At 46.4% G+C, this 25,196-nt stretch overlaps 1 protein-coding gene and 1 long non-coding RNA gene across 3 annotated transcripts in view; one reads left to right on the plus strand and one right to left on the minus strand.

Annotated features, from left to right (window-relative positions):
- LOC115076118 overlaps positions 1-20,525 on the minus strand; it is a 35,179-nt gene extending 14,654 nt beyond the window's left edge. The window contains exon 1 of the long non-coding RNA XR_003852689.1: positions 20,333-20,525. This is a non-coding gene — a long non-coding RNA (uncharacterized LOC115076118). The remainder of the gene's footprint in view (positions 1-20,332) is intronic.
- Positions 20,526-20,714: 189 nt separating this feature from the next.
- The window catches only part of PLPP1 (phospholipid phosphatase 1), a 188,708-nt gene continuing 184,226 nt past the window's right edge, over positions 20,715-25,196 (plus strand). The window contains exon 1 of one of the 2 annotated variants that reach the window (XM_029577223.1): positions 20,715-21,258. In XM_029577223.1, coding sequence (XP_029433083.1) covers positions 21,201-21,258 — 58 coding nt within the window. In that variant the 5' untranslated portion in view covers positions 20,715-21,200. The remainder of the gene's footprint in view (positions 21,259-25,196) is intronic. The other variant, XM_029577230.1, reaches the window with a different exon arrangement.

Raw genomic sequence — 25,196 nt, forward strand, 5'->3', positions numbered from 1 at the left:
GAAGGTGGGGGGGGGGGGGCGGAAGGAAAGTTCCCTCAGAGGCCGCTCCGATTTCAGAATGGCCTCGGAGGGAACGGGGAAAGCCATCAGGGCTCCCCTAGGGCTCGGAGCGTGCAAGGTGGACAAGTGTGCACCCCCTTGTGCGCGCTGACCCCGGATTTTATAACGTGCGTGGCTGCGTGCACATGTTATAAAATCGAGCATAGATTTGTGTGCTCCGGGTTGCACGTTCAAATCTACGCCCGTGCGTAGCTACTAAAATCTGGCCCTAAGATTGGTGTGATATGATCACATTTTTTTGTCCCAGTCAGGATTCTGGCAGCGGAATTTTGTAAAACCTGGAGGGGTCTGATAGTAGATTGCGGTAAGCCTAAAAGCAGAGTATTGCAATAATCGATATTTGCAAATATTAGAGCTTGGAGGACAATTCTATAATCATATTGTTCTAAAAATGGTTTCAATCTTCTTAGAGTTAGTAATTTAAAGTATCCGACTTTTAATTTAGTGGCAATATGTTTCTTCAGACTCAATTCTGTGTCTATGATGACCCCAAGATCTTGTTCAAAAAAGGATAGTGTTATTTTAACATTATTTTCAAAAATCAAATCTGGAATGCTATTTTGACTGCATTTTCTTTCAAGTAAAATTATTTCAGTTTTTTCCATATTTAAGATCAATTTCATGTGCTGTAATAATTGTTTTATGGCAGTTATGTAAACTTTAATAATTTAAAAATGTGTGTTCAATTGAATCTTCAATAGGGACCAAGAATTGTATGTCATCTGCGTATATGTAAAATTTTAAGCCTAGTCCGGTAAGAAGGTGACAGATTGGTAGAACATAAATATTAAAAAGAGTAGCTGACAAAGTTGACCCTTCCGGTACTCCCATTTGTAGTGGAATTTTATCTGAAATGGAGTTCTTTATTTTTACTTGAAACGAGTGATTATTAAGGAAAGAGGTGAACCACTTTAGAGTTAAATCTGTGATTCCTATTTCTCTTAGACGATTGATTAAAATTTTGTGGTCGACGGTATCAAATGCTGCCGACAAATCTAGAAGAATTAAAAAATAACTTTGCCCTTGTTGCATCTGTCGGTCTTCGACGGCTTCGCCCCACCTACTTCTCTCTACTTGCGGCTCCTCCCACTCACCTTGGACTGATGGCCACCGCGGCATCTGTTTGCCGACCTCTCCAGTGTTCCCAAACCGGCTTTGGTGCTGCCTCCCGCTATGCTCCTTCAAGGTACTTCTAGGCGCGCACATGCACACCACCCTCATCTTTATTTCCAGGTTGGCGGGAACCTCAGGGGCGTCCCCCTGTTCTGACATCACGACTCCAGGGTATATCTACCTACTGCATTTGCTAGCTCATTGAGTTAGCAACCGGAACTTACGGATGGGATTCGCTCTCCGTTTCTAAGCTACTCTGCCACTCCAGCTCTACTGGAACTCTTACTATTCTTCGGGGTTCACTAATGGGGTACCTGCTCCTCAGGGGCCTCTCTGCTTCTTTCAGGTGCTTGCTCCTCGAGGGCCCATGTTCCCTGGGTCGCTGCCTGCAACTTCTACCTTCTACTTGGAAGAACTAACTACAGTCATCATCTGTGAGTACAAGAAACATCTCTCTCTACAGTACCGTTTCGCCGGAATCAGGTACTCGCTCGACGGCCTGCCCTCTGCTCCGGTGCCAGACCTCTCGTCTAGTGGAATCTTGGCTACTGCTAGTGAGTACAACGCTACCGAGTCTCTCTGCTCTAAGGGATCAGGTACTTGCTCCTTGAGGGCCTGCTCTCCCTGTCTTGGAGCTCTCCTATTCTACTTGGGACTCTGAATGCTAATTCTATTGTGTGCTCATAACTCTCAGTCTCTTTCCACTACAGCACTGCTTACAGAGGAACTGTTCCAGCGTTCTGTGAGAGATGTGCCCAGCCGGGCTCTACAACTACTACTCACTTCTGCCATCTCTGGTGGTTCCAAATACTGTTTAATAAAAGATTCAAATCTGTGTTTGTCTGTCCGGAGTTTAGCCTGACACTGTGGACCCTCACGGGACTGCCCCCCGTGGGCGTGGTCAGCTGCCACATTGTCCAAACACCAATAACCATAACAGCCCTGTATCAAAACCTCTTAAAACCGTATTTGTCAATGCAATTAAAAGTATTTCAGTATTAAAATTCTTCCTAAAACCAAAATTATCAAGTTGTTTATGAATAACTTTTTCTAAAATTTTTGCTATAAAAGATAAACTTGAAATGGGTCTAAAATTATTTAATTGTGTAAAATCCAGGTTGGGTTTTTTAGGGATAGGTTTAATTATCGTATTTTTTAAGATGTCCGGAAAAATGCCTTCTCTTAAAGACAGGTTAACTATTTCAGCGATAGGAGATGCAATCGTGTCAGCGATAGTCTTGAGAGCAGTAACTGGAGTAGCATCAATTGGATGTTTTGCTGGATTTCATTTTTTAATAAGAGATTCAATTTATAATACTGAGGTGGATTCAAAACTGCTCCAGTTTATACCTGTTTTGGTGGGCATCTTAAGTTCCTGGTTAGAATTTACCTTGCTGTTAGAGTTTAATGTATCTATTTTCTTTTTGAAGAATAAAGCAGTAGAGGAGGACCGGAAGGCTCATCTGCATACTGCTCCCAGCATCCCCTGGGAGAGGAGTCCAGAGGTCACTGCAAGCGATCCAGGGATTGACTTCCACAGCCCCAGCTTCCAGAGGCCCCACATCCTTTGCAGTAGAGGAGGACCGGAAGCGCGCGCCATTAGGCGAGCGAATCTCAAACCCTTCCATTAACTGAGTGAAGATTAATTTAAGAGTGGTTAAAGAGGATTGGTAAGTATAGCTTTCAGAAATTTTGGGCTTATAAAAGTTTGGTGAAAGGTGAAATTAAGAGATATATTCTTTAGAGTTTGTATGTGTCTGTGGTAATAAGCAAGCCAGAGATAGTTAAGTCTAGTGTCTCTTTCCCACCCACTCAACCCTTGATTTTTAGGCACGAGACACTTTCTCATTAAAAATAAATCAGGGTCTTATCTAAATCATACTATCGTACCAGCCCTTATTGAAAGTTTAATCATCCCCTTGTAGACTAGCTGATTAATTACTAAATTCACCTGTAAATTTAAAGTACTCTCATTCCAACTCCCTTAGTATCCTAAACTTAACGAGGAACTCAATAAAACTAAGATGAAGGCAGCAGTCTAGCAGCAAGAGGGGGCCTTTCCAGTCTTTTGCATTGAGTCTCACATGTATGATTTTTTACCTGCCGGTGAGAGATTGTATGTGTGCACTCGGTGCGAAGAGCTCCTGGCTCTCATGGAATTAGTCCTATCTCTGGAGGCTAGAGTAGCAGACTTGGAGGAGCTGAGGGAGACAGAGAGCTACATTGATGAGACCTTCAGGGACATAGTAGCCAAGTCTCAAATCCAGTCTGGCAGCCCCAGGGCTGCCTTGGATCATAAAGGTCTCCCAGTAGGAGAACATCACCCTGGTGTAGCAGGAAGTGATCCTGTAGCAAGGACCTACTCTCCAGGTGATGTATTGTCCTCTCGCACTGAGGACAAGTCTTCCAGGGCTGCTGCCCAAGAGGGAAGGGTTAGGCCGGCCATCATAGTTGGTGATTCGATTATTAGAAATGTAGATAGCAAGGTGGCTGGTGGACGTGAGGACCACTTGGTAACTTGCCTGCCTGGTGCGAAGGTGGCAGACCTCACGCATCACCTAGATAGGATTATAGACAGTGCTGGGGAGGAGCCAGCTGTCGTGGTACATGTGGGCACCAACGACATAAGAAAATGTGGGAGAGAGGTTCTGGAAGCCAAATTTAGGATTTTAGGTAGGAAGCTGAAATCCAGAACCTCCAGAGTGGCATTCTCTGAAATGCTTCCTGTTCCACGTGCAGGTCCCCAGAGGCAGGCAGAGCTCCAGAGTTTCAATGCGTGGATGAGGCGATGGTGCAGGGAAGAGGGATTCAGCTTTTGTTAGCGATCACCCCGCCAGGAGGGCGGAGTTAGCAATCTGTTAGACTCCGAAAGCGGAGTTATCAATCTGTTAGAGTCTCTGCTAGGAGTTGGCAGTCTGTTAGGGTATGCTCCTCCCAAGGGAAGGAGCTAGCAATCCTGTTGAGCTTTGCTCCCCCAGAGGAGAGGGGCTAGCAATCTGTTAACGACTCCACTAGGGTTAGCAATCTGTATAGGTTAGGACTGCAGAGTAGCAATCTGTTGTAGGAGCTGTTATGGAGTTGCTCCCCAGAGGGGAGAGGACAGCAACAGTTGAGAGTAGACTGCAAGGTAGCAGTATGTTGTACTCAACTCTTGAAGAGAGAGATGATGAGTACTCTAATGTAGAATGGTGAATCCTTGGGCTGATGGCAGATGACAGCGCCCCCAGGAGGACATCATGAGAGGGACCACCGACTAGGCTGGAGTATGGAGACAGACACAGATAGTTCTTTATTAGACAGGTAGTAGAACCACCAGAGGTGGCAGTAATGAGCTGATGTGCCCGGCAGGGCTGAAGTCCTTCAGATCCTGGAACTGCTATCTCCGGGTTTGCTGAGCTGTAGAGAGAGACTCAGAGATAGTGAGTAGACAGGGTATGCTGGATACATAACCAGAAGTAGATGATACACTCACATAGATTAATAAGAAGGCTCAGTAGCTGGAGAGTTAAGCCCTTGAGGAGCGAGTACCTGGTTCCAGGGACAGCTCTGAGAGAGCGATGGTGACTCACAGTTATCTATCTCTGTAATGGTTTCTAGGCAATAGAGAATAGTTTGTATATTCAGGAACAGGAGCCTCTAGGTGAGTACTGGTTCCTAGATGCAAACTGAAATAAGAATTCACAATATCTGTATATGAAATAACTTCTGAAATAGAAGAGAGTCTTTGGAGGATTTTAGGAACATTGGCCCTTGAGGAGCAAGTACCGGTTCCTATCTGCAATCTGTAATAACTCACGATCTCCATACCTGTGATAGCGTCTTAAACAGAAGAGAATCTTCAGAGTTCTAGGAACATGGGCCCTCGAGGAACGAGTACCGGTTCCTATATGCAAACTGAAATAGAAACTCACAATGTTCACGTCTGCGATCGCTTCCAGGCAATAGGGAGTCTTCTGAGCGTTCAGGGACGTAGGCCCTCGAGGAGCAAGTACCGGATCCCGTCTTAGCAATCTGAAAACAAGAGGAGAGAGCGGGGCCCCAAGGAGCGGGTACCCGAGGGTAAGTTTGAGGAGGCAGAGCAGCAGAGAATGAAGCGGGTCCAGATGATCCCCGCAATCAATCCCTTGCTAACTCGATTCGTAAGCGTAAGCAAAGACCTTTTATGCTGGAAGCGGATGACGTCACTACGGGGGGACGCCCCCGAGGTTCGCGCCCTTGCTGGTACAAACTTCGGAGCGCGTGCACGCCCTACGTCATCAGGAACATGGCGGATCCGCAGCATCATGCCAGCCCAGGGGACTCCGGGAAGAAATGGCGAGGAGAAGCCGTGGCAGCAACTGTCCATCAGACCCGAAGGGAGACGCCTCAGAGGTAGAGAGGGTGGAGCGAGGGCAAGAGCAGGCACGAACGCAACAGCTTTGTAAGGAACTGGGGAAACCTTTGGGGAAAGGGGAGACTTTTCCGAAAGGATGGGCTCCACCTTAACCAGAGTGGAACCAAACTGCTGGCAAAGAGCAGCTTTTAAACTAGAACAAGGGGGAAAGCCGACAGTCACTCAGTTAGGTTCCATATTAGGAGCTACCACCCAGGAAAAAGATCTAGGCATCATAGTGGATAATATTTTAAAATCGTCGGCTCAGTGTGCTGCAGCAGTCAAAAAAGCAAACAGAATGTTAGGAATTATTAGGAAGGGAATGGTTAATAGAACGGAAAATGTCATAATGCCTTTATATCGCTCCATGGTGAGACTGCACCTTGAATACTGTGTACAATTCTGGTCGCCGCATCTCAAAAAAGATATAATTGCGATGGAGAAGGTACAGAGAAGGGCAACCAAAATGATAAAGGGGATGGAACAGCTCCCCTATGAGGAAAGGTTGAAGAGGTTAGGGCTGTTCAGCTTGGAGAAGAGTCGGCTGAGGGGGGATATGATAGAGGTCTTTAAGATCATGAGAGGTCTTGAACGGGTAGATGTGACTCAGTTATTTACACTTTTGAATAATAGAAGGACTAGGGGGCATTCCATGAAGTTAGCAAGTAGCACATTTAAGACTAATCGGAGAAAATTCTTTTTCACTCAACGCACAATAAAGCTCTGGAATTTGTTGCCAGAGGATGTGGTTAGTGCAGTTAGTGTAGCTGAGTTCAAAAAAGGTTTGGATAAGTTCTTGGAGAAGAAGTCCATTAATGGCTATTAATCAAGTTTACTTAGGGAATAGCCACTGCTATTAATTGCATCAGTAGCATGGGATCTTCTTAGTGTTTGGGTAATTGCCAGGTTCTTGTGGCCTGGTTTGGCCTCTGTTGGAAACAGGATGCTGGGCTTGATGGACCCTTGGTCTGACCCAGCATGGCAATTTCTTATGTTCTTATCTTCATTGCATATCTTTCTTGAAGATCCATACACAAGCTGTCTGAATGGGAAATGCTCATTTTATTATGAAACTACTATCTACTAGGGTTCCAGAAGTCTCAGCACTATCGGCAAAGCTTTTTAACATTTATCTATTTCCACGTTGTCAATTTTTGGCAAATTTAGGGATAAGTTACCATCTATATGCTGATGATATTCAGTTTTTCATTCCATTTCAATCGATAGTGAATGAGGTCTTGGTTGAGCTTCTCGTTGTCTAAAAGCCACAAGGGATCAGATGTCTTCAAACAATATGATATTGAATATGGAGAAAACACAAGACAACTGTTTTTATTTTTTATTAGAAAATTTCCAAATTACAATTGTAAAACAAGTCTAGTGTCTGGATGTTCAAATAGCTCCGGGAACCAGATTAATAGCACAATCAAAGTCTCGATGCGAGGGCAAGGTGTCTGTGGCTTTCTTGGAGAACACATCGGCGAACTGGTTGTATTGCGTTGGCAGCCCTCCAAGAGCAATGTGCAGAGACAACTGGAGGAAAGGGGTAACCCCTTAAGGCAGGTTTCATGGCATACGGAACCCCAGCAGATTAGTTGTAAAGTTGTAAAGATGTCCAATCAAACTGCGGGTTATGACGTTACAACCAAGGTATGCCAAGTACAACAGGGTGGATGGCTTTCGGGATGACGTATAGGGTGATGATGTGTTCCGTACGGCCCGGTGCAATGCGGCACTCCAGGGGAACCATGCAGTGTGTTATTCTCCCCAGAAGGGGGTCTCCGCGGATGGAAGAGAAAGTTAAGGGTCTCAGGCACGGACAGGTAGGGATAAGCAGTTGTTCTACAATGTCCCGCAGGATAAAGTTTCCTCTGGCTCCAGAATCCACCAGGGCCAGTGTGGGGAATTTGTGACCTCCCAGGAAGAGGGTCACAGGCAAGGTAAGTGGGGAAACAGGTGAGGTTATGCCTAGGGTCACTCCGCCAGTGTATCCTAGGCCTTGGAGTTTCCTGGATGAATTGGGCAGAGAGCAATGAGGTGGCCGGATCTTCCACAATAGAGACAGAGGCCCGTCTTATGGCGCCTTTGCTGTTCTTCCAGGGATAGAGGTCCTCGTCCTAACTGCATCGGTTCTTCGACTGTCCCCTTGGTGGTTGGAGAAAGCCGGGAGGTGGGGGAAAATGGCCGTGGAGGAGTAGAAACCGCCATACGTCTTCTCAAGCCCTGAAATTCACGAGCCCTTTCCTGCTGGCGGCGGTCAATCCTGGTTGCCAGCTCAATGAGGGAGTCAAACGAGAGTGGGAGCTCCCGGGCCACCAGCTCATCCTTGATCTTGGCGGACAGTCCATCGAGGAATATGGTCCGAAGACAGCTCTCCTCCCAATGGAGTTCCGAAGCTAGGGTTCTGAACTCTATTGTGTAGTCAGAAGAGAATTTCCTCCTTGGCAGATATGCAGAAGGTTGGAACCGGCAGCTACCTGTTTTCCCGGGTCCTCAAACACCATCCAGAATAGCTTTAAGAAGCGAGGAAGATCTTGCAGTACCGGATCGGAATGCTCCCACAGCCGGGAGGCCCAGGCCAGGGCCTTGCCTTCCAGCAAGGATAGTATGTACATGGTTTTAGTCACACTGTCTGGAAATAGGGAGGATTGAAGGCGAAAGTGCATACTGCACTGATTAAGGAACCCCGGCAAAGGCGGGGTTTTGCCGGCATAGCGTGGAGGGGCTGGCAGCGGGATTGCCTGGCAAGTGGGTTCCTGCATCACGGGAGGAGTCAGTGCTGGTGGAGGGATTGAGGGAGCCAGGACCACCGAATCCAAATGGGCATTGAGCCACTACATGGAGGACGCCAAGGACTCTAATACTCGCTGTTGCTCCAGAATTTTCTGGACCAAGCTTGGAATGGCTTGCAGAGCTGTCGCCTCCGCCGGATCCATGGCCTTGGTTTACTGTTATGATTCTGAAAGGTGGATCCCTGGTCCGAGGTGAAGTTGGCACCACCTGTGAAGGAACCCCGACAGGTCCCCACCGTCAGAAGGCGAGGCTGGGATGAAGCAGAGACCCCCATAGGAGTTTCACCACTACCAGCCACGTTCCCCTTGGGTTGAGCCCTAGGGTGCCAGGGCCGACTGGACTTATGTGGGATCTCTGAATGTGGATGAAGAGCTTGAAGGAATTCCCCGATCTGGGACCAGAGGGCGACAGTCTGAAGAGAAGAGCGAGGGCCGCAGCCGACCTGGACCTGACAGTGAAGGACCCGACAAGGGTCAGGACCCGAGGGCGGACTCCCAGGCATTGGGTGGGACCAGGCGGCAGAAAGCAGAGTCGATTCCAGGCGGAAGATCAGAACAGGCGGCAATCTACAAAGTCGAGTTCCAGGCGAAGGGTCAACAGCCAGAAGAGTCAAGGAATGCGCAGAATTCAGGAGTGATCCTCCGAGAAGGAACAGGAAACACGGTCCAGGAGCCAAGAAACAAAGGCAAGGTCTGAGGGGTAGACCTTGCCTTAAATGGAACCAAGCCAAGAGGGGCCCGAGGGAGGGACCGTGACAATTTCCTGACGTGGTCCCTTTAAATGAGAGAGAGAGACCGCGCGCGCGGCTCTAGGGAGGCCCGGTGAGGGAGGAGCCAGCATCAGGAAGGGAAGGCAGGCCAGAGATGAGGCCTAGCCCGGCAGCAGCCGGAACTGCCAAGAGGAGCAACACCGGGGACGGCTGCCTGTCGCAGCCAGCGCCCCCGGAGCAGCAAGCCTGTGCCGGTAAGTGGTGGGTGCCGGTTGCGGGCTGCCGCAGCCGGCAGCCATAACAGCCTACAATCTTGCACTACTGAATTTTGCAATTGTTAAAGGAAGGAAAGAGAGGATGGCCATTTTGGGAAGATCAAAGGTCTCTTGTGGGTGGTAGGGGAATAAAACTGGGAGAGATACTCAGGGACCAATTTGTTCACATACTTGAAGGCCAGGCAGAGAGTTTCGAATTGTATCCTGTATTCGACTAGGAGCTAATACAGCTTTATCAGAATCAGCCTTATGTGGTATGTTGCTTTGGTTCCAAAGCTCTGTACAAGCTGGAGGCATTTGAGGTTGTATTGTGAAGGGCCGGCAAAAAGAGAATTACATTAGTCCATGCGGCTGGTGATTAATGCATGTATAATAGTAGCAAGGTTGTATTTCTCAAAGAAGTTTCGCAGTTGGTGGATCTGGTGTAGGTACATCAAGGAGGTTCTCACCACCTTTGATGTGGGACTCCACTATAAGGTTGTGGTCTAAGTGAACTCCTGTACTCTGTACTGAGTCTTTGGGTTGTAAGGGGGTTCCTGAGAGAGAGGGAAGCACTATGAAGGGGTGGTTTTGTCAGCTTAACTAGAGGAGTTCAGATTTGGTGGGGTTTAGTGTAATGCTTGTTGGAAGAGTGGACCCTTAGTGCTGTAGTGTGGTTGGTGCTACTACTAGGCCCACACCAACAGCTGGCGCAGTGCCCTGTGGTGGGACCAGCTGAAACTTTGCCTATACCACCTGCCTCCCCCACAAGTTGAGCCCTTGGATTCTGGTGGCCAGCAAGTCTTAGGTGGGTTTCTAGGGCGGTCCAGAGGCAAGTCCAAGATTGAGCATGGGTTGGGGCAGATGGTAGATAGCAGAAACGGGTGACAGGCCAGGGGTTGAAGCAGACATTAAAACAGCAAGTACGGAGAACAGGCCAGAGGACAGGGCAGGTGGCGGACAGAGCAGGGTTGGATCCAAAGTGAAGGGTCATATTCAGGCAGCAATCAAAGAAGATCTGAATCCAGGCCAGGATCAGTATCGAAAAAGTCAAGCCGAAGAGGACATGAAGCAAGAACAAGGCAGGTGAAACAAGGCAGGGCACAAGCAGGTAAGGGGAACAAGGAACAGATAAGGCAAGGGGAACAAGGCAAGGATGGACAAAGTGAAAAGAAGCAAGTCAGGAAGAGAGGTAAAACAGACTTGCAATATGCATGGTACACAAGGTAGATCAGGGGACCTGTTCCTGAGGCAAGGTGAGCCGTCAGGAGAGCCCTTATATAGGGCAATGCTGGTGATCTAATCAGTGGATGCTGTGGCTCATTTCCTGCTGCAGACCTTTAAATAGGCAGAGATTGGGTATGCACGCGCCTAGGAGCAGCCATGAGCAGCAATGATGTTGGTGTCCCGCTGTGAGGTTTGGAGGCGTCCCACTGCTGGAGTAAAGAAGGTTGTCTGTTAGCATTGGAGGTGAGAGTGGAGACTTACAGGGCTTCCTGCAAGATGCCAAACATAACAGTTCCCCCTCCCCAAAGTCTCCTCCCTGTCCTCTGGGTCTGGGTTCCTGGGGAGCTTCCAGTGGAACACAGGAATCAACTGGGGGGCTTGGAGGTTGGAGGCTGGCTCCCATGAGTTCTCTTCTGGTCCATATCCCTTCCCTGATATAAAGTACTGGAGGCTGTTTCGAATTTTTCTAGCATCCAGTATTTCATCACATCATACTGAGTGTCCTCTTCTGCCAATATCCAGGAAATGGACTGATTAGATGAAATTCCGAGACCAAGGATGGAACAGTACGCAGTTGTAACGCCCCTGGAGTCACCCGAAGGAATGGCTCCCGGTAAGACAAGGCCTGCAGCTCAGAAATTCAATGCGCAGAACATATAGCTACCAGGAACATTGTCTTCAAGGTCAATAACCACAAGGAAAAGCTACTCAGGGGTTGGAACGTAGGGCCTGCCAGAATTCTGATACCAAATTAAGACTCCACGATGGAACTGGTAACCTCAAGGGAGGCCGAAGATGCTTCATCCCTTCAAAAAATGGGCCACATCAGGATGAGACGATAAGGAATCACCATTTACCGGGCTCCTGAAACAGGCAAGAGCCACAACCTGTACCATCAAGGAATTATGGGCCAATCCTTTATTCAACCCATCCTGCAAAAAATTCCAGAATGAGCGGGATCTTAACAAAATGGGGAAGAATACCTTGATCCTCACACCAGGCCTCAAACACTCTCCAAACCCGCACATAGGCCAAGGAAGTGGAGAAGTTCAGAGCGTGGAGCAAGGTAGCAATCACCGCAGAAGAATATCTATATTTCAACAAGCGAGCCCTCTCAAAGGCCAAACCGTAAGACAAAACATAGTTGGATCTTCGTGAAGGACAGGTCCCTGCTGCAACAGTTTCTTGTGCGGTGGAAGACGAAGAGGGTTTTCCACCAGGAGTCTTCGCAGATCTTTATACCACTGTCATCTGGCCCAATCCAGTGCCACCAGGAGAACCGTCCCCTTGTGGCATTCGATCCTGCAAACTATCCTGCCCAACAAGGGCCATGGAGGAAAGGCATAAAACAACTTGTCTTCCAGCCAGACCTGTATGACAGTATGTATGCCCAGGGGCCACAGATCTCTTCTGTGACTGAAGAATTGTGAGAAGTCGCCAGCAGGTCTAAGAAAGGAAGGCCCCAGCAATCCACTATCAACTGAAATGCCTTATTCAACAACACACGTTCTCCTGGGTCAAGACTCTCTCTGCTGAGAAAATCTACTCTTATGTTGTTTTTTCCCGCAATGTGAGAGGCTGAAATCATCTGTAGATGTCATTCTGCCCATTCCATAAGTTGGTCTATTTCCTGCGACACTTTCTGGTTCTTGGGTTCTTCCTGTCAATTGATGTAGGCCATTGTCGTTGCGTTGTCTGACATCACTTGGAATGCTTGACTCTGCAGTCTGTGGCTGAACTGCAAGCATGCCAACCAGACCGCCTGGGCTTCCAGGCGATTGATATTCCAGAGGGACTCTTCAGCATTCCAACGTCCATGAGCCATCAGCTCCTGAAAGTGAGCCCCCAAACCTTGGAGAATCATAGCTGTTGTAAGTATCAACCAGTTCGGGGGGTCAAGGAAACACCCTTTCTCAGATGAGTCTCCTGCAACCATCACTGGAGGCGAGAGCAGATTTCCATCAAGTGGAGCCGAACCGAATAGTCCTGAGACTGCCGGTTCCAATGAGACAGTAGTGAGCGCTGAAGAGGATGCATATGCGCCCTCGCCCCCGGCACCACTTCCAGGATTGCCGCCATCAAACCGAGCATCTGTAGATAGGACCACACTGTCAGGCGTATAATGTTTACCAACTGACACACCTGTGACATCAATTTCTGACTCCGAACTTCTAGCACAAAAACTTTGTCCTGCCTCATGTCAAACCAAACACCCAGATACTCCAATGACTGAGATGGCTGAAGACTGCTGGCCAGGTTCACCAACCATCTGTGCTCCTGCAACAAGGAGATCATCTTGCGGGTCACCAGGAGGTTCTCTTCCTGAAGCTTGGCTCGAATCAGCCAGTCATCCAAATACGGGTGTACCAGGATCCCATATCTTCTCAATGCCACTGCTACTATTACCATAACCTTGGAAAGCATTCTGGGAACAGTGGCTAGACCAAAAGGCAGCGCCCAAAACTGATAATGGCGCCCCCAACACTGCAAAAGGCAGAAAATGTTGGTTCTCCAAACCGATAGGAATATGAAGGTAAACCTTGGACAGTCCAGGGAGGTCATAAATTCCGACTGCATGGCCATTATCACTGAGCATAAGGTTTCCATGCAAAAATAAGTCACCCTCAAATGACGTTTGACTCTTTTGAGATCCAGGATGGGATGAAAGAAGCCCTCCTTCTTGGGCACAACAAAATAAATGGAATATCACCCCACACTTTCTTGAGACATAGGCAAGGAACCACAGCCCTTAGCCAGAGGAGCCTTAGAAGCATAGATTCCACTACCTGCTTCTTCTGCAGGGAGTGGCAAGGAGATACCATGAACGCGTCCCGAGAAATACTGCAAAATTCCAGCGCATATCCTTCTTATATCACCTTTAGGATCCATTGATCTGATGTGATATTGATCCACCTCCGATAAAAGAGAGAGAGGTGTCCTCCTATCTCCGGTTCCTGGAAGTGGGCCGACAAACCTTCAATGGGAAGCTCGGGAGGATCCGTTGCCCTAGCCTGCTCCTCTCTTGGGCTGTCTGGGACAAAAAGACTGATACCACCAAAAGGCCGTGTCCTCTGAAAGGTAGACCCTCTGTAGTGCCAAAAATGCTTGGAATCCCGGAGATGATCCCTCATACCAGAGGGATGCTGCAACTGCTTCCTATCCTCCGGCAACCGAGGGACTGGCTAATTTCTCCAACTTGTTCCCAAATAAGAGTGAGCCTTTAAAAGGCATTTTCATAAGATTAGCTTTGTAGGCTGCATCAGCCGACCAATTTCGGAACCATAATTGATGGCTGGCTGCTACTAGCAAAGCCACTCCTCTGGCTGAGGTATGGACCAAATCGCAGCCCACATCTGCTAAAAAGGTAGCAGTGGGTTCCATAACTGCGCTGGAATTCACTCCAGAATCATCAACTTCCTGAGAGAGAAGCAGAGAAGATTGTGTTACTAGGGTGCAACAGGAAGCTATCTGTATAGTCATCGCCAGGCTTCAAAGGCTTGCTTAAATCAGGGCACACATCTGAAGGACTAAGAAATCTCAGGAATTCTCAACTGGAAGAGGGACTATCTTGTAACACCACAGCAGAGCGGGGCTTTTCTTTTTCTACTTTTCAAATTCTCCTTCCAAAATCTGAAGCAATCCCCATAGGAAAATGCACTTCCACCATCTGCTGGAGATGGAGAATACTGGCAGGCTGGTGTCATTGCAGGAGTATATATACTGTGACGTCAGCTTGCTCCAGCTCCATCTGCTGGCAGGGGAGCATAACCCATCTGTCTACACACTAGGAAAACGAAAGATGTACTGTACAAATAGTTTGACCAATTCAGGTGCAGACGGAAGGCCAGAAAGAGGGATGAAGTGTTCCATCTTTGAGAATCTGTCCATGTCCCACATATGGTGCTGTTGCCACTAGAAAGGACAAGGATGATGTCCATGGCCACATAGGTTCAGGGTTCATGGGAGCTGGCTGAGACTGTAACAGCCCCCATGGTCATGCTTTAACACTCTTGTATTCGGCACATGTAGGGCAAGACCCTACTTAGCGTTGAACGTCAGTCCTTAACTAGGATCAACAATAGTATTGCACAATGTCTGGGTGATACCAGGATGACCAGAGAGAAGGGAGTCATGAGCCCATTCAAGAACTTTTTATCATAGGCATCGAGGCACCACTGTCTTCCCAGAAGGGGTTATGTAAGTGGCTGCAGCCACAATCTTGGCTGGGGTCAATGATGTGTTGTGGCAGCTCCTGGATTCCCTCCGTATTGAAGGAGTGGGAGAGGGCATCTTCCCAGCAGTTTCTGTCAGCAGGCCGGTAGTGCAAGGAATCCTCCATGCTGTGCTCTCCACGTTACTAGATGCTCCCGCTCTGTGTACTCTCGCTCCAGGACGACTTAGGTACCTGCTTCACAGGGGCCTTGCCTCGCTCCTCCTTACCCTCCTCTTACCAACTAGGACGCCTAAGGTACCCGCTCCTCAAGGGCCTTGCTGTGCTCCTACCTACCCTTCAGGGTTGCCTACTCAATACCAGGATGTCTATGGTACCCACTGCTCGGGGGCCTTGTTCGTCTGGGACCTCCGCTCCTCGGGGTTTCCTTTCTACTACAACTACCAGCATCAGAGTGAGTACTGCCGCTCCTGTTCCGTCTCTGCATTGTCTCATCTCTCGCTCCATAGATCCTCGGCCTACCCCGCACCGTGGACTACTACCGGATCTATTGGCTTCTTGATCTAAGCTTGGGTTCTCGGCCTACCCGCTTCGCGGACCACTGCCGGACCCATCTCCCTCTTGGGACCTGGTGAGACTGTGGAACGGCCTTTTCCACCCTGCAACCTACTGACGGAACATTACCATCTGGTTCCTCCTCTCCTGGCTAGAGTCATCACCCGTTCCTCGGGTTACCATCTACGTTGCAGTACAATAAAAGCTAATTCTCTGTGTCCATCTCTGCCTTGAGCTAGCCTATCGCTGCAAGTCCCCACAGGGCCCCGCCCTGTGCGAGGTGCCATCTCTTACAGCGACCAAGGGCCCACGTTTCAATGTCCAAAACACAACACCACCCATATGTTAACTTGTAAACCACATACATCTAACATACACTGCCCCAACCACCAATACCCATTCAGCCTCCCTTTACACCCCTCCCTCCCCAGCTCCCTCCCTGCTCGCCGAGGAATACTGTCACCCATCATATAGCCACGTGAAGCCCCCATGTGAAGCCCCCCAATATGTATTAATAATATTAAACAGAACATCCCCCTTTCTACCAATACCAAAGTCAGACCAGTCTCTTCAGAAACAATAAGAAATTACATCAGGATACTAGTGACTGAACGGAGCCATTGGATTTCCACTACCAGTCGGAAGGATAAGTCAGCATCAAGAACTTGCGTTCCTGCTGCAGCATCACTTTCAGGAAGTCCAAACTGCCAGGATCCATTAAACGATTATCACATAGTCTCAAGTATCAGCTCTTCTTGTTCCCATTTCTCTGCCAGAATGACATCTCAAGCGCTTGCCACCATGTGGTACTCTCTGCCATCGTTGGTGAGCTGCTTGGGAAAGACTAGGCTGTGCTAACTGTTTGGGCTGATGGGTCGTGCCCTTCAAAATCCCAGCTTCTTACATGATGATTGTTGCCGCCTCCACAGTCTGAGCTTGCGATGTAGTGCCGTTGATGGTGAATTGCAAGCCAAACGGATACAGCCATTTATATCTATATTCCCTAGCTCTCAGCACCTGGAGCAACTCACGAAACTCCCGCCTTTTCCGAATTGTAACGAGAGAAAGATCTTGAAAAATTTCAACTCGGGTGCCATGCCACTGTAAGTCAGGTATGCGCCTTGCACTTCTTATTATTTTTTCTTTAAGTTGAAATTCATGAAAACTAACTACAATGTCTCTAGGGACATTACCCCTTGGTTTGGCCAGTGACCTATGTGTACGGTCCAGATTGATTTTTGGTTCTTTCTGTACGTCATCTGCATTATTTTCATGAAGAATCAACAGGCAAATATCCTTAACAACTTTTGCACAGTCTGCATTGGCTTCCCCCTTGGGAATCCTGCGAAAACGCAGATTTCCACACTGTGACCTATTCTCAAGGTCATCAAGCCAGGTATTCTGGTCTTCCTGATTTTGTTTAAGCAGAGCAATTTCGGATCGAGCTGTATCCAAGGCCGTCTCCTGCGCTGTCATCTGATTTTCCACTGCAGCCACCCGCTCTCCTAGCTCCTCGTGCTCGCGCTGTAGATCTGCTGCTAATTGCTGAAATTCGGATTTAAGCGCTCCCATTCCATCCCTTATTTCTTTAAACCATGCCTGAAAGTCTGCTCTCGATATCTCAGGGTCTACCGCGCCTCCTCCCACTGCTAGGGAGCCTGCTCTCTGCTGCTCGGAGCACTCTGCGACCGCGGTCTCCTCAGGCCCGGAATCTACTAGGCCTTCCTTTCTTCTGTCGGACTCGCCATCAAAAGAAAACTGGCATAGGTCCACGATTTTTTTCCTTACCGACATCTCGTGAAGTGCTCTTGTAATACTGGCGAGTTGTCTGACGAAAGTCCCGCGGATGGCAAACTTATAGGGGGATTTATTCACTTCTGAGCGGGGAGCTCTAGACTCACGTTGCCATTTGGTCGGATGACGTCACTTCCTCCCTACTGAGACAAGTTTAGCTGTCAGGAGAGCCCTTGTAGAGGGCAATGCTGGTGATGTAATCAGTGGGTCCTGTGGCTCATTTCCCACCCGGGCCCTTTAAATATGCAGATGGGCGCGCACATGACTGAGGTTAACTGGGAGCGGCAATAATGGCGGTGTCTCACTGCAAGGCTTGGCAGAATACTGCTGCTGAAAGGAGGAAAGCAGTCTATCAGCGTTGGAGGTGAAAACAGCGGCTCGCGGAGGCATCCCGCGAGCCTCCAAACATAACATTTAGTTTGTTTTTGGTTGTTGAGCCATTGTGCTACTGCTGTTAGATGCTGAGATTAGCAACTGAAGAGGTTTGGTCTGGACCTAGTTTTGTGTTTTGTTGGATATCATCAGTAAAATGGTGATAGTCGATATTGAAGACTGGATGAGCTCACAGATTGTGTGACTATATATATTGAATAGGATGGAAGGGAGATACTCCCCAGGTTAGTTTTGCAGGAAGGATTTAAACTATTGGAGGGCTATGCCTTCAGTGCCAATATCCCTTAGTTGTTGTACCGGGAGCTGGTAGTCAACTATATCAAAGGCAGCAGACAGATCTAGTAGAACAGGAGGGACTTTCCACCTTGGTCAGCATTTAGATGAATATTTTTGGTTAAGGCAAGTAGTCTAGATTCTGTTTAGTGTGCTAAGGATGGAGGATGTTGTTTTCTTCAAGGAAATCTAGTTGTTGAAGGTAGTCCACTTTTCCATTAGGTTAGATAAAAAAAAGGTAAACTAGAGACTGAGCAATAATGATTGAAGATTTTTGGGTTTGAGCCTGGTGTCTTCAGGACTGGTTTGATTATGTTTTTTTAGTTAAGAACATAAGAAGCTGCCATATTGGGTCAGACCAAGGGTCCATTAATCCCAGCATCCTGTTTCCAACAGTGGCCAATCCAGGTTACAAGTACCTGGAAAGTACCCAAATATTAAGTAGATCCCATGCTACTAATGCCAGTAATAGCAGTGACTATTCCCTAAGTCAACTTGATTAATAGCAGTTAATGAACTTCTCCTCCAAAAACTATCCAAATATTTTTAAAACCCAGCTACACTAACTGCACTAACCACATCCTCTGGCAACAAATTCCAGACCTTAATCATGTGTTGTGTAAAAAGATTTTTCTCTGATTTGTTATAAAAGTGCTACTTACTAACTTCATGGAGTGCTCCCTAGTTCTTCTATTATCCGAAAGAGTAAATAACCAATTCACATTTACCCATTCTAGACTTCTGATGATTTTATAGACCTCTTATCATGTCTCCCCCTCAGCCGTCTCTTCTTCAAGCTGAAAAGCCCTAACCTCTTTAGCCTTTCCTTATATGGGAGCCATTCCATTCCCTTTATCATTTTGGTCACCCTTCTCTGTACCTTCTCCAGTGCAACTATATCTTTTTTGAGATGCGGCAACCAGAATTGTACATAGTACTCATGATATGGTCTCACCATGGCGTGAAACAGAGGCATTATGACATTTTACGTTTTATTCACCATTCCCTTCCTAATAATTCCTAATATTCTGTTTGCTTTTTTGACTGCCGCAGCACATTGAGCCGAAGATTTCAATGTATTATCCACTATGACGCCTGGATCTCTTTCTTGGGTGGTAGCTCCTAATAGGGAACCTAACATCCTGTAACTACAGCATGGGTTATTTTTCCCTATATGCATCACCTTGCACTTGACTGCATTAAATTTCAGCTGATATTTGGATGCTCAATCTTCCAGTATTGTAAGGTCCTCAGCTTGGGATTTAACTATTCTGAATAATTTTGTATCATCTGCAAATTTAATTACCTCATTTGTCATATTCCTTTCCAGATCATTTATAAATATATTGAAAAGCACCGGTCCAAGTACAGATCCCTGAGGCATTCTACTGTTTACCCTTTTCCACTGAGAAAATTGACCATTTAATCCTACTCTGTTTCCTGTCTTTTAACCAGTTTCTAATCCACAAAAGGACATTGCCTCCTATCCCATGACTTTTTAGTTTTCTTAGAAGCCTCTCATGAGGGACTTTGTCAAATGCCTTTTGAAAATCCAAATACATTACATCTACCGGTTCACCTTTATCCATGTTTATTAACCCCTTCAACAAAATGAAGCAGATTTGTTAGGCAAGACCTCCCTTGGGTAAATCCATCCTGTGTTTCATTAAACCATGTCTTTCTATATGCTCTGTTATTTTGATCTTTAGAATAGTTTCCACTATTTTTCCCGGCACTTAAGTCATGCTTACCGGTCTATAGTTTCCCAGATCACCTCTGGAGCCCTTTTTAAATTTTGGGGTTACATTGGCCACCATCCAGTCTTTACATACAATGGATGATTTTAATGATAGTTTACAAATTTTAACTAATAGATCAGAAATTTCATTTTTGGGTTCCTTCAGTACCCTGGGCTGTATACCATCCGGTCCAGTTGATTTGCTACTCTTTAGTTTGTCAATCTGGCCTACTACATTTTACAGGTTCACAGTGATTTGGTTCAGTTCATCTGAGTCATCACCCTTCAAAACCATCTCTCGAACCAGTATTTCCCCAACATCTTCATTAGTAAACACAAAAAGAAAGAATTAATTTAGTCTTTCTGCAATGGCCTTATCTTTCCTAAGAGCCCCTTTAACCCCTCTGTCATCTAACGGTCCAACAGACTCCTTCATTGGTTTCTTGCTTTGGATATATTTTAAAACGTTTTTATTATGACTTTTTGCCTCTATGGCCAACTTCATTTTAAAGTCTCTCTTAACCTGTCTTTCCTCACAGCTTTCCCAAATAAAAAAAAACCCCGATTATAAATCACAAACAAATCTAAAAATTGTAAATGCTTTATAAATTAGTGGTTACAGTTGGGGTGGGCGAAGGCAAAACTGCTAGTGTGTCATCACCCTTCACAATGGCTCTTATCTTTTAACCAAAAAAAACCCCAAAACATTAAAATTTTCATTTTAGTGGCTTTCTTCCTTTGTTGTAATAAAAGTCAAATGGAAAAAAAAAAAAAAAAGCAGGTGCGTTTTAATTTGAGATAGTCCCTGCCTACAAGCTGCTCTCCTTATAGGCAGAGCCAGACCTGCACTCAGTAACCAGCAGCAACACTATTGTCTTACGTTGCAGCCTAGTCACCGCTGCAGCAAGCAGCACGTACATCTGCCTCCGCGGGACATTCGGCATTCCCCAAACCTGCCTGCACTGGCTCCATGCTGGGGTCGGTTATTTCCAGCCAAAAGCAAAGTCCGTAGTAATTACGAGCACCCTACCGCTCCCCTCTCCCACCCCCGTTACGTCACACGTGGCAGAGCCTTCCAGGCAGGAGTGGACCACGTCATGTGACAGAGCTCAGCCCACCACCCCTCGTCTCTTGGGAGGAGAGGCGGAGCCTAAAGGTGTCCGAGTCACCCGGAAGCCTATTGGTCCTGGCGGTTGTAGGCTTTTGTGGCGCGCGCACTCTCCGCCCCGCTGTGTGCGCTGACTTGGGGCAGGGCGAGTGCGGCCGTGCGGGGGTTGAGAGAGAGGGGGGGGGTGGTGTTCCTACGGCATCTCGTCCTCTTCTCTCCTGCTCCGCCCCTCCCGGCTGGAACAAAACATGCTCTGAGCTCTTTAATCCTGACCAGTGGCCGGTGACAGCAGTTGCAGTAGCGCTCTGGGTGGGCTCTCACGCTCGGTGCTGGTATTCCGCTTGTTCCGTGGGACTTTGACAAGAGGCTGCAGCTGGAGTTTTTATTTCAGGCTCGGGCTGGCATGGTCGAGTCGCCATTGCTTGGACTTGGATACGGGATAGTCTAAAGCAGATTATAACCAACTGCTGTCACCTTACTTTATCCCTGATTTTTTTTCCTTTTAATTGAGATTGTAAGCTTGCCTGGTGGTTTGTGACCTTTTTTTGGAAGGGAGGTCTGGTTGGCAACGTTTTCAACTTTAGGAAGTCCCGCAAGATTCTTCGTTCCCCAGAATTCTCTCTGAAGACAAGGCAGCAGAATGTTTGACAAGAGCAGGCTGCCCTTCGTGGCCCTGGATATAGCCTGCGTCCTGCTGGGTATGTAGACTTTGTAGTATCTCTGGTGCCGGGTTCGTGAGCCTCGGACTCTGCTCCAATCCTCTCCTTGCTCTTTCTGAGCAACAGAGCCAAGCAGTCCTTAAAATCATTTTTACAGTCCAGCCACGGGTGAACTTTGCTTGCATTGCATGAAGTTCTTGCTTGAGCTCTTTAGAATGCTGCCAGCTGCTAAATCAAAGTGGCTTTATAAATAATATTTTCCATGAAAGCTTTTTTCTTTTAATTTCTTTTTTCCGTATGAAAGAAACCCATCAATTTTTCATGCTTGTGAGATCTGGCTTTTGCTAAATGATTTTATTAAAAGTGCTCTGAATAGTTATGTGCATGACCCTTTTATCTGTTTGTGATAAGCAGTGCTCTCTCCATTTCGATTAACAATAGATAGAGAATTTTAAAAAGCTTGTCATCAAGGCTGGTTTAAGCAGATGTGTTGAGTCGTTATAATAGATTACCCTTATTTGGCAGTGTGGGCTCTGATGAGGACAGAGTTTTATATTCATGCAAGAAGGGTGATCAGACCTGTTTTTTCTTTCTCCCACTTTTTTTTTTTTTTTTTAATGGGCTTTGCCCTGGTTCATCTTTCTTTCTAGTTTGACAGCTGGGGCATGACAAAATTAGTCTGTATTACAGGGTGTGGAACCTGCTGTAGATCCTTCCCTGTGATGCAGAGCCACACCTCAGTGCGATTCTGCCCATCAGGGTGTCTTGGTGGTGATCATCTGTTGTAGGAGGACTGCCTAAGGCATGGGCAGTGTTTTCATAGTGTTTAGGTCTGTCTTTCTTTGACTGTTTTGTTTACCATCCTAGTATTTAGATTATGTCTGTTTGTCGATCCATTTTTAAAAGGAGTTTAGGTTTGAGTCCCAAAGAAATTCACATTAACTTCTCTTTTAGGAGAAAAAGATTACATGAACTGACTGGCATTTCAAATTGACAGGTCCATCACTTTAAATCTTGAATTATTATTATTTCTTTGGCAATTACATAACACCCTCAGCCAGGGCACTTTTATTTTTTATCTGCTTTTTATACTCTTTTAGGCATTTCAAAGCGGATTTACAACAAATTACCGTACATATAGGCACAAAGAGTCCCTGCCTCAGGGAACTTAAAGGCTAAGACTGTAACTTTTAAACCGATGCACAAGTGTGCCCATTTGGGATATGGCCATTTTATAACATGCACAGGTTATAAAATAGCTTGACCGTGCACATGTGTGTGCAATTTTAGTGGACGTGTGCAAATGCTGCTTTTATCATGTAAGTGGGTGGATTTTAAAAGACATGTGCACTGATGTCATTACCAGTTTTCCCAGTTCACTCCCCCCCCCCCTCCCTCCCCCCGTAGTTTAATAGCCTCCCTTTTCCCTGTTAGACCCAACCTCTAAAACCTAACTTATCTGCCTAGAATTTTTTTGTTTTACAATTTACATGTAATCTGTAACAGAAGTAAAGTTACACAGCTGGGGACCCTGGCGTGCCCCTGTGCGCATAAGTATTTATGTGCTAATTTCAAGTTAAAATCCAGGAACGCCCACGTCCCACCTAGACCACACCCATACCCCGCCCCTTTTTTGAACTCTTCATTTGTGCTCATAGGAGCAAGTACGCACAAATCCTAATGGCTTTTAAAATCCCCTCGGTGTGATTATCTCTGGTTTTGGCATGTGACAGGCTTTTAAATTTCACCTTTAAGGAGGGTACCTGAGTCCATTTTTTAAAAAGTAGAACAAAATAGAATGGTTGCCGGATTAGTTCCCTTAGATAGAAAGCAATTTGTTCAGAGTGCGTTTCTGGAAAGCCAGTGGCCTCTTAGACCAAATTAATGTATCATATTATCCACAGCTTACTTGTATACCACCTCTTTTCTACTTTTTTTGATGAGCAAAAATAGTGTTGTATTCATCTAGGAAAAGTAAAAATGCAGCTCCAGTCCTGGAGTGCCTCAAACAGGTCTGGCTTTCAGGATATCCAACGTGAATATACATGAGAGAGATTGGCATGCACTGCCTCCATTATATGCAAATATGTCATGCATATTCATTGCAGACATTCTGAACACTTCCGTACTGTTGTGGCATTCCAGTTCTATAGTTGCCTGCCCCCGTTTTAGACTAAGAAGTTTTAAGATGCAAGCATTCCTAAAATTTCTCATCCCTTTACATTGTTTAAAATGTGCCGAAAGAAAACCAGATCTTCTTATTTTAACTTTATTTTTATTGAAGTTTGACTTTTAATTCAAATATGATTTGTATTTGGATTAAAGAAAAACCGAGGATACAATGCTTGAAAAGGAAAGAAGAAACAATCTAGACATTAAACAAATGCGTAAATTTAACAGCGATGTCCTCATGGTAAACAAAAATACGTTGGGGGGGAAAAGAAAATGGCTTTAGGACAAATCGGCCATATAATGGCTCTCCTCCTACCTCACACACAGAGAGTATCTAGTAAAAATCGACAAGCACGAATCCTCACACATACCTATCACGCAGGGCGTACCCCAGGGATCATCCTTATCCTCCACCCTGTTTAATATTTATCTCATACCCCTATGCCACCTTCTCTCCAAACTGGGCCTGAAATTCTTCCTGTATGCAGATGACGTACAGATTCTCATCCCGTTTCAGGGATCCATAAAAGAACCTCTGCAACGCTGGGAATCCTGCCTTGCCACCATAAGCGCCTCACTATCCGAACTCCATCTAGCTCTAAACTCGTCAAAAACAGAATTACTCGTCATTTCTAAGCAGCCTGAATGTTTCACTCTCCCCATGCGACAGAACACTCCCCAAAATACAACCACAGCCACCCCTCAGACCCAGGTTGTAAGAGATCTGGGCGTCTACATAGACCAACACCTAAGTTTCAAACCCCACATCAAAAACCTATTAAAGGGGGGTTTCTATAAACTTAACATCTTAAAAAAACTCAAACCCCTCCTCCACACCCACGATTTCCGCACAGTCGTACAGACCACAATGCTCACAAAACTAGACTATTGCAATTCCCTATTGCTAGGACTCCCCGCCACCACCATCAAACCCCTCCAAATTCTGCAAAACTCCATGGCTAGAATCATAACAGGCACACAAAAAAGGGAACACATCACCCCCATACTAAAAGACCTACATTGGTTACCCATCTCCTTCCGCTCACAATACAAAACCCTCACCATCCTTCACAATTCCCTACACAAACATAATCACACCTGGCTCGACGAAATGCCTCGTTACCGGTCATCCGACCGACCCACAAGAACAACCCATGCAGGTACTCTACACACCCCATCCCTAAAGGCAGCACATTCTACTCACACCAGAGAGAGAGCCTTCTCCATCGCTGCCCCCACCCTCTGGAACTCCCTCCCCACCCTCCTACGCCAAGAGACATCCCTGCAAATTTTCAAGAAAGGAGTCAAAACATGGCTATTCCGACAGGCCTATCCCGACACAAACCAAACTTAATTTCTCCCCAGCCCCCCCTGTTCGAATTTCCCCCTCCCCATCCTAAGTTTCCCCCCGCCCCTCCCATGGATACCCTAGAAGAAACAACATTCCCCTACGGCTTAATTTAATTTATTTTTTGATCATGATCGGTTAATGTGTACTTTTGTAAGAAATAGTATGTTGTTCCAAGGTTACATTGTTATGGTTTTACTTTATTTTATTCTTTATACATCGTTTTGTTTTAATGTTTTATTGTATCGCCCATCTGAGTTCTTTGTAAACCGGCATGATGTGCTGCACGAATGTCGGTAAATAAAAGTTAATAAATAAATAAATAAATATAATACAAGTAAATAACTATCTAAAATCAACGCTGCCCCGTTTTATAATAAACACATCAAAAGCAGGCTCATAAGATGCAGGATGTCTGGCCCAGATGAAGTCTCTCAGTTGCCCAGGGTAAAAAAAA

The sequence above is a fragment of the Rhinatrema bivittatum genome, chromosome 1, assembly GCF_901001135.1.
Source record: "Rhinatrema bivittatum chromosome 1, aRhiBiv1.1, whole genome shotgun sequence".
NCBI classification, from domain to species: Eukaryota; Metazoa; Chordata; class Amphibia; order Gymnophiona; family Rhinatrematidae; genus Rhinatrema; species Rhinatrema bivittatum.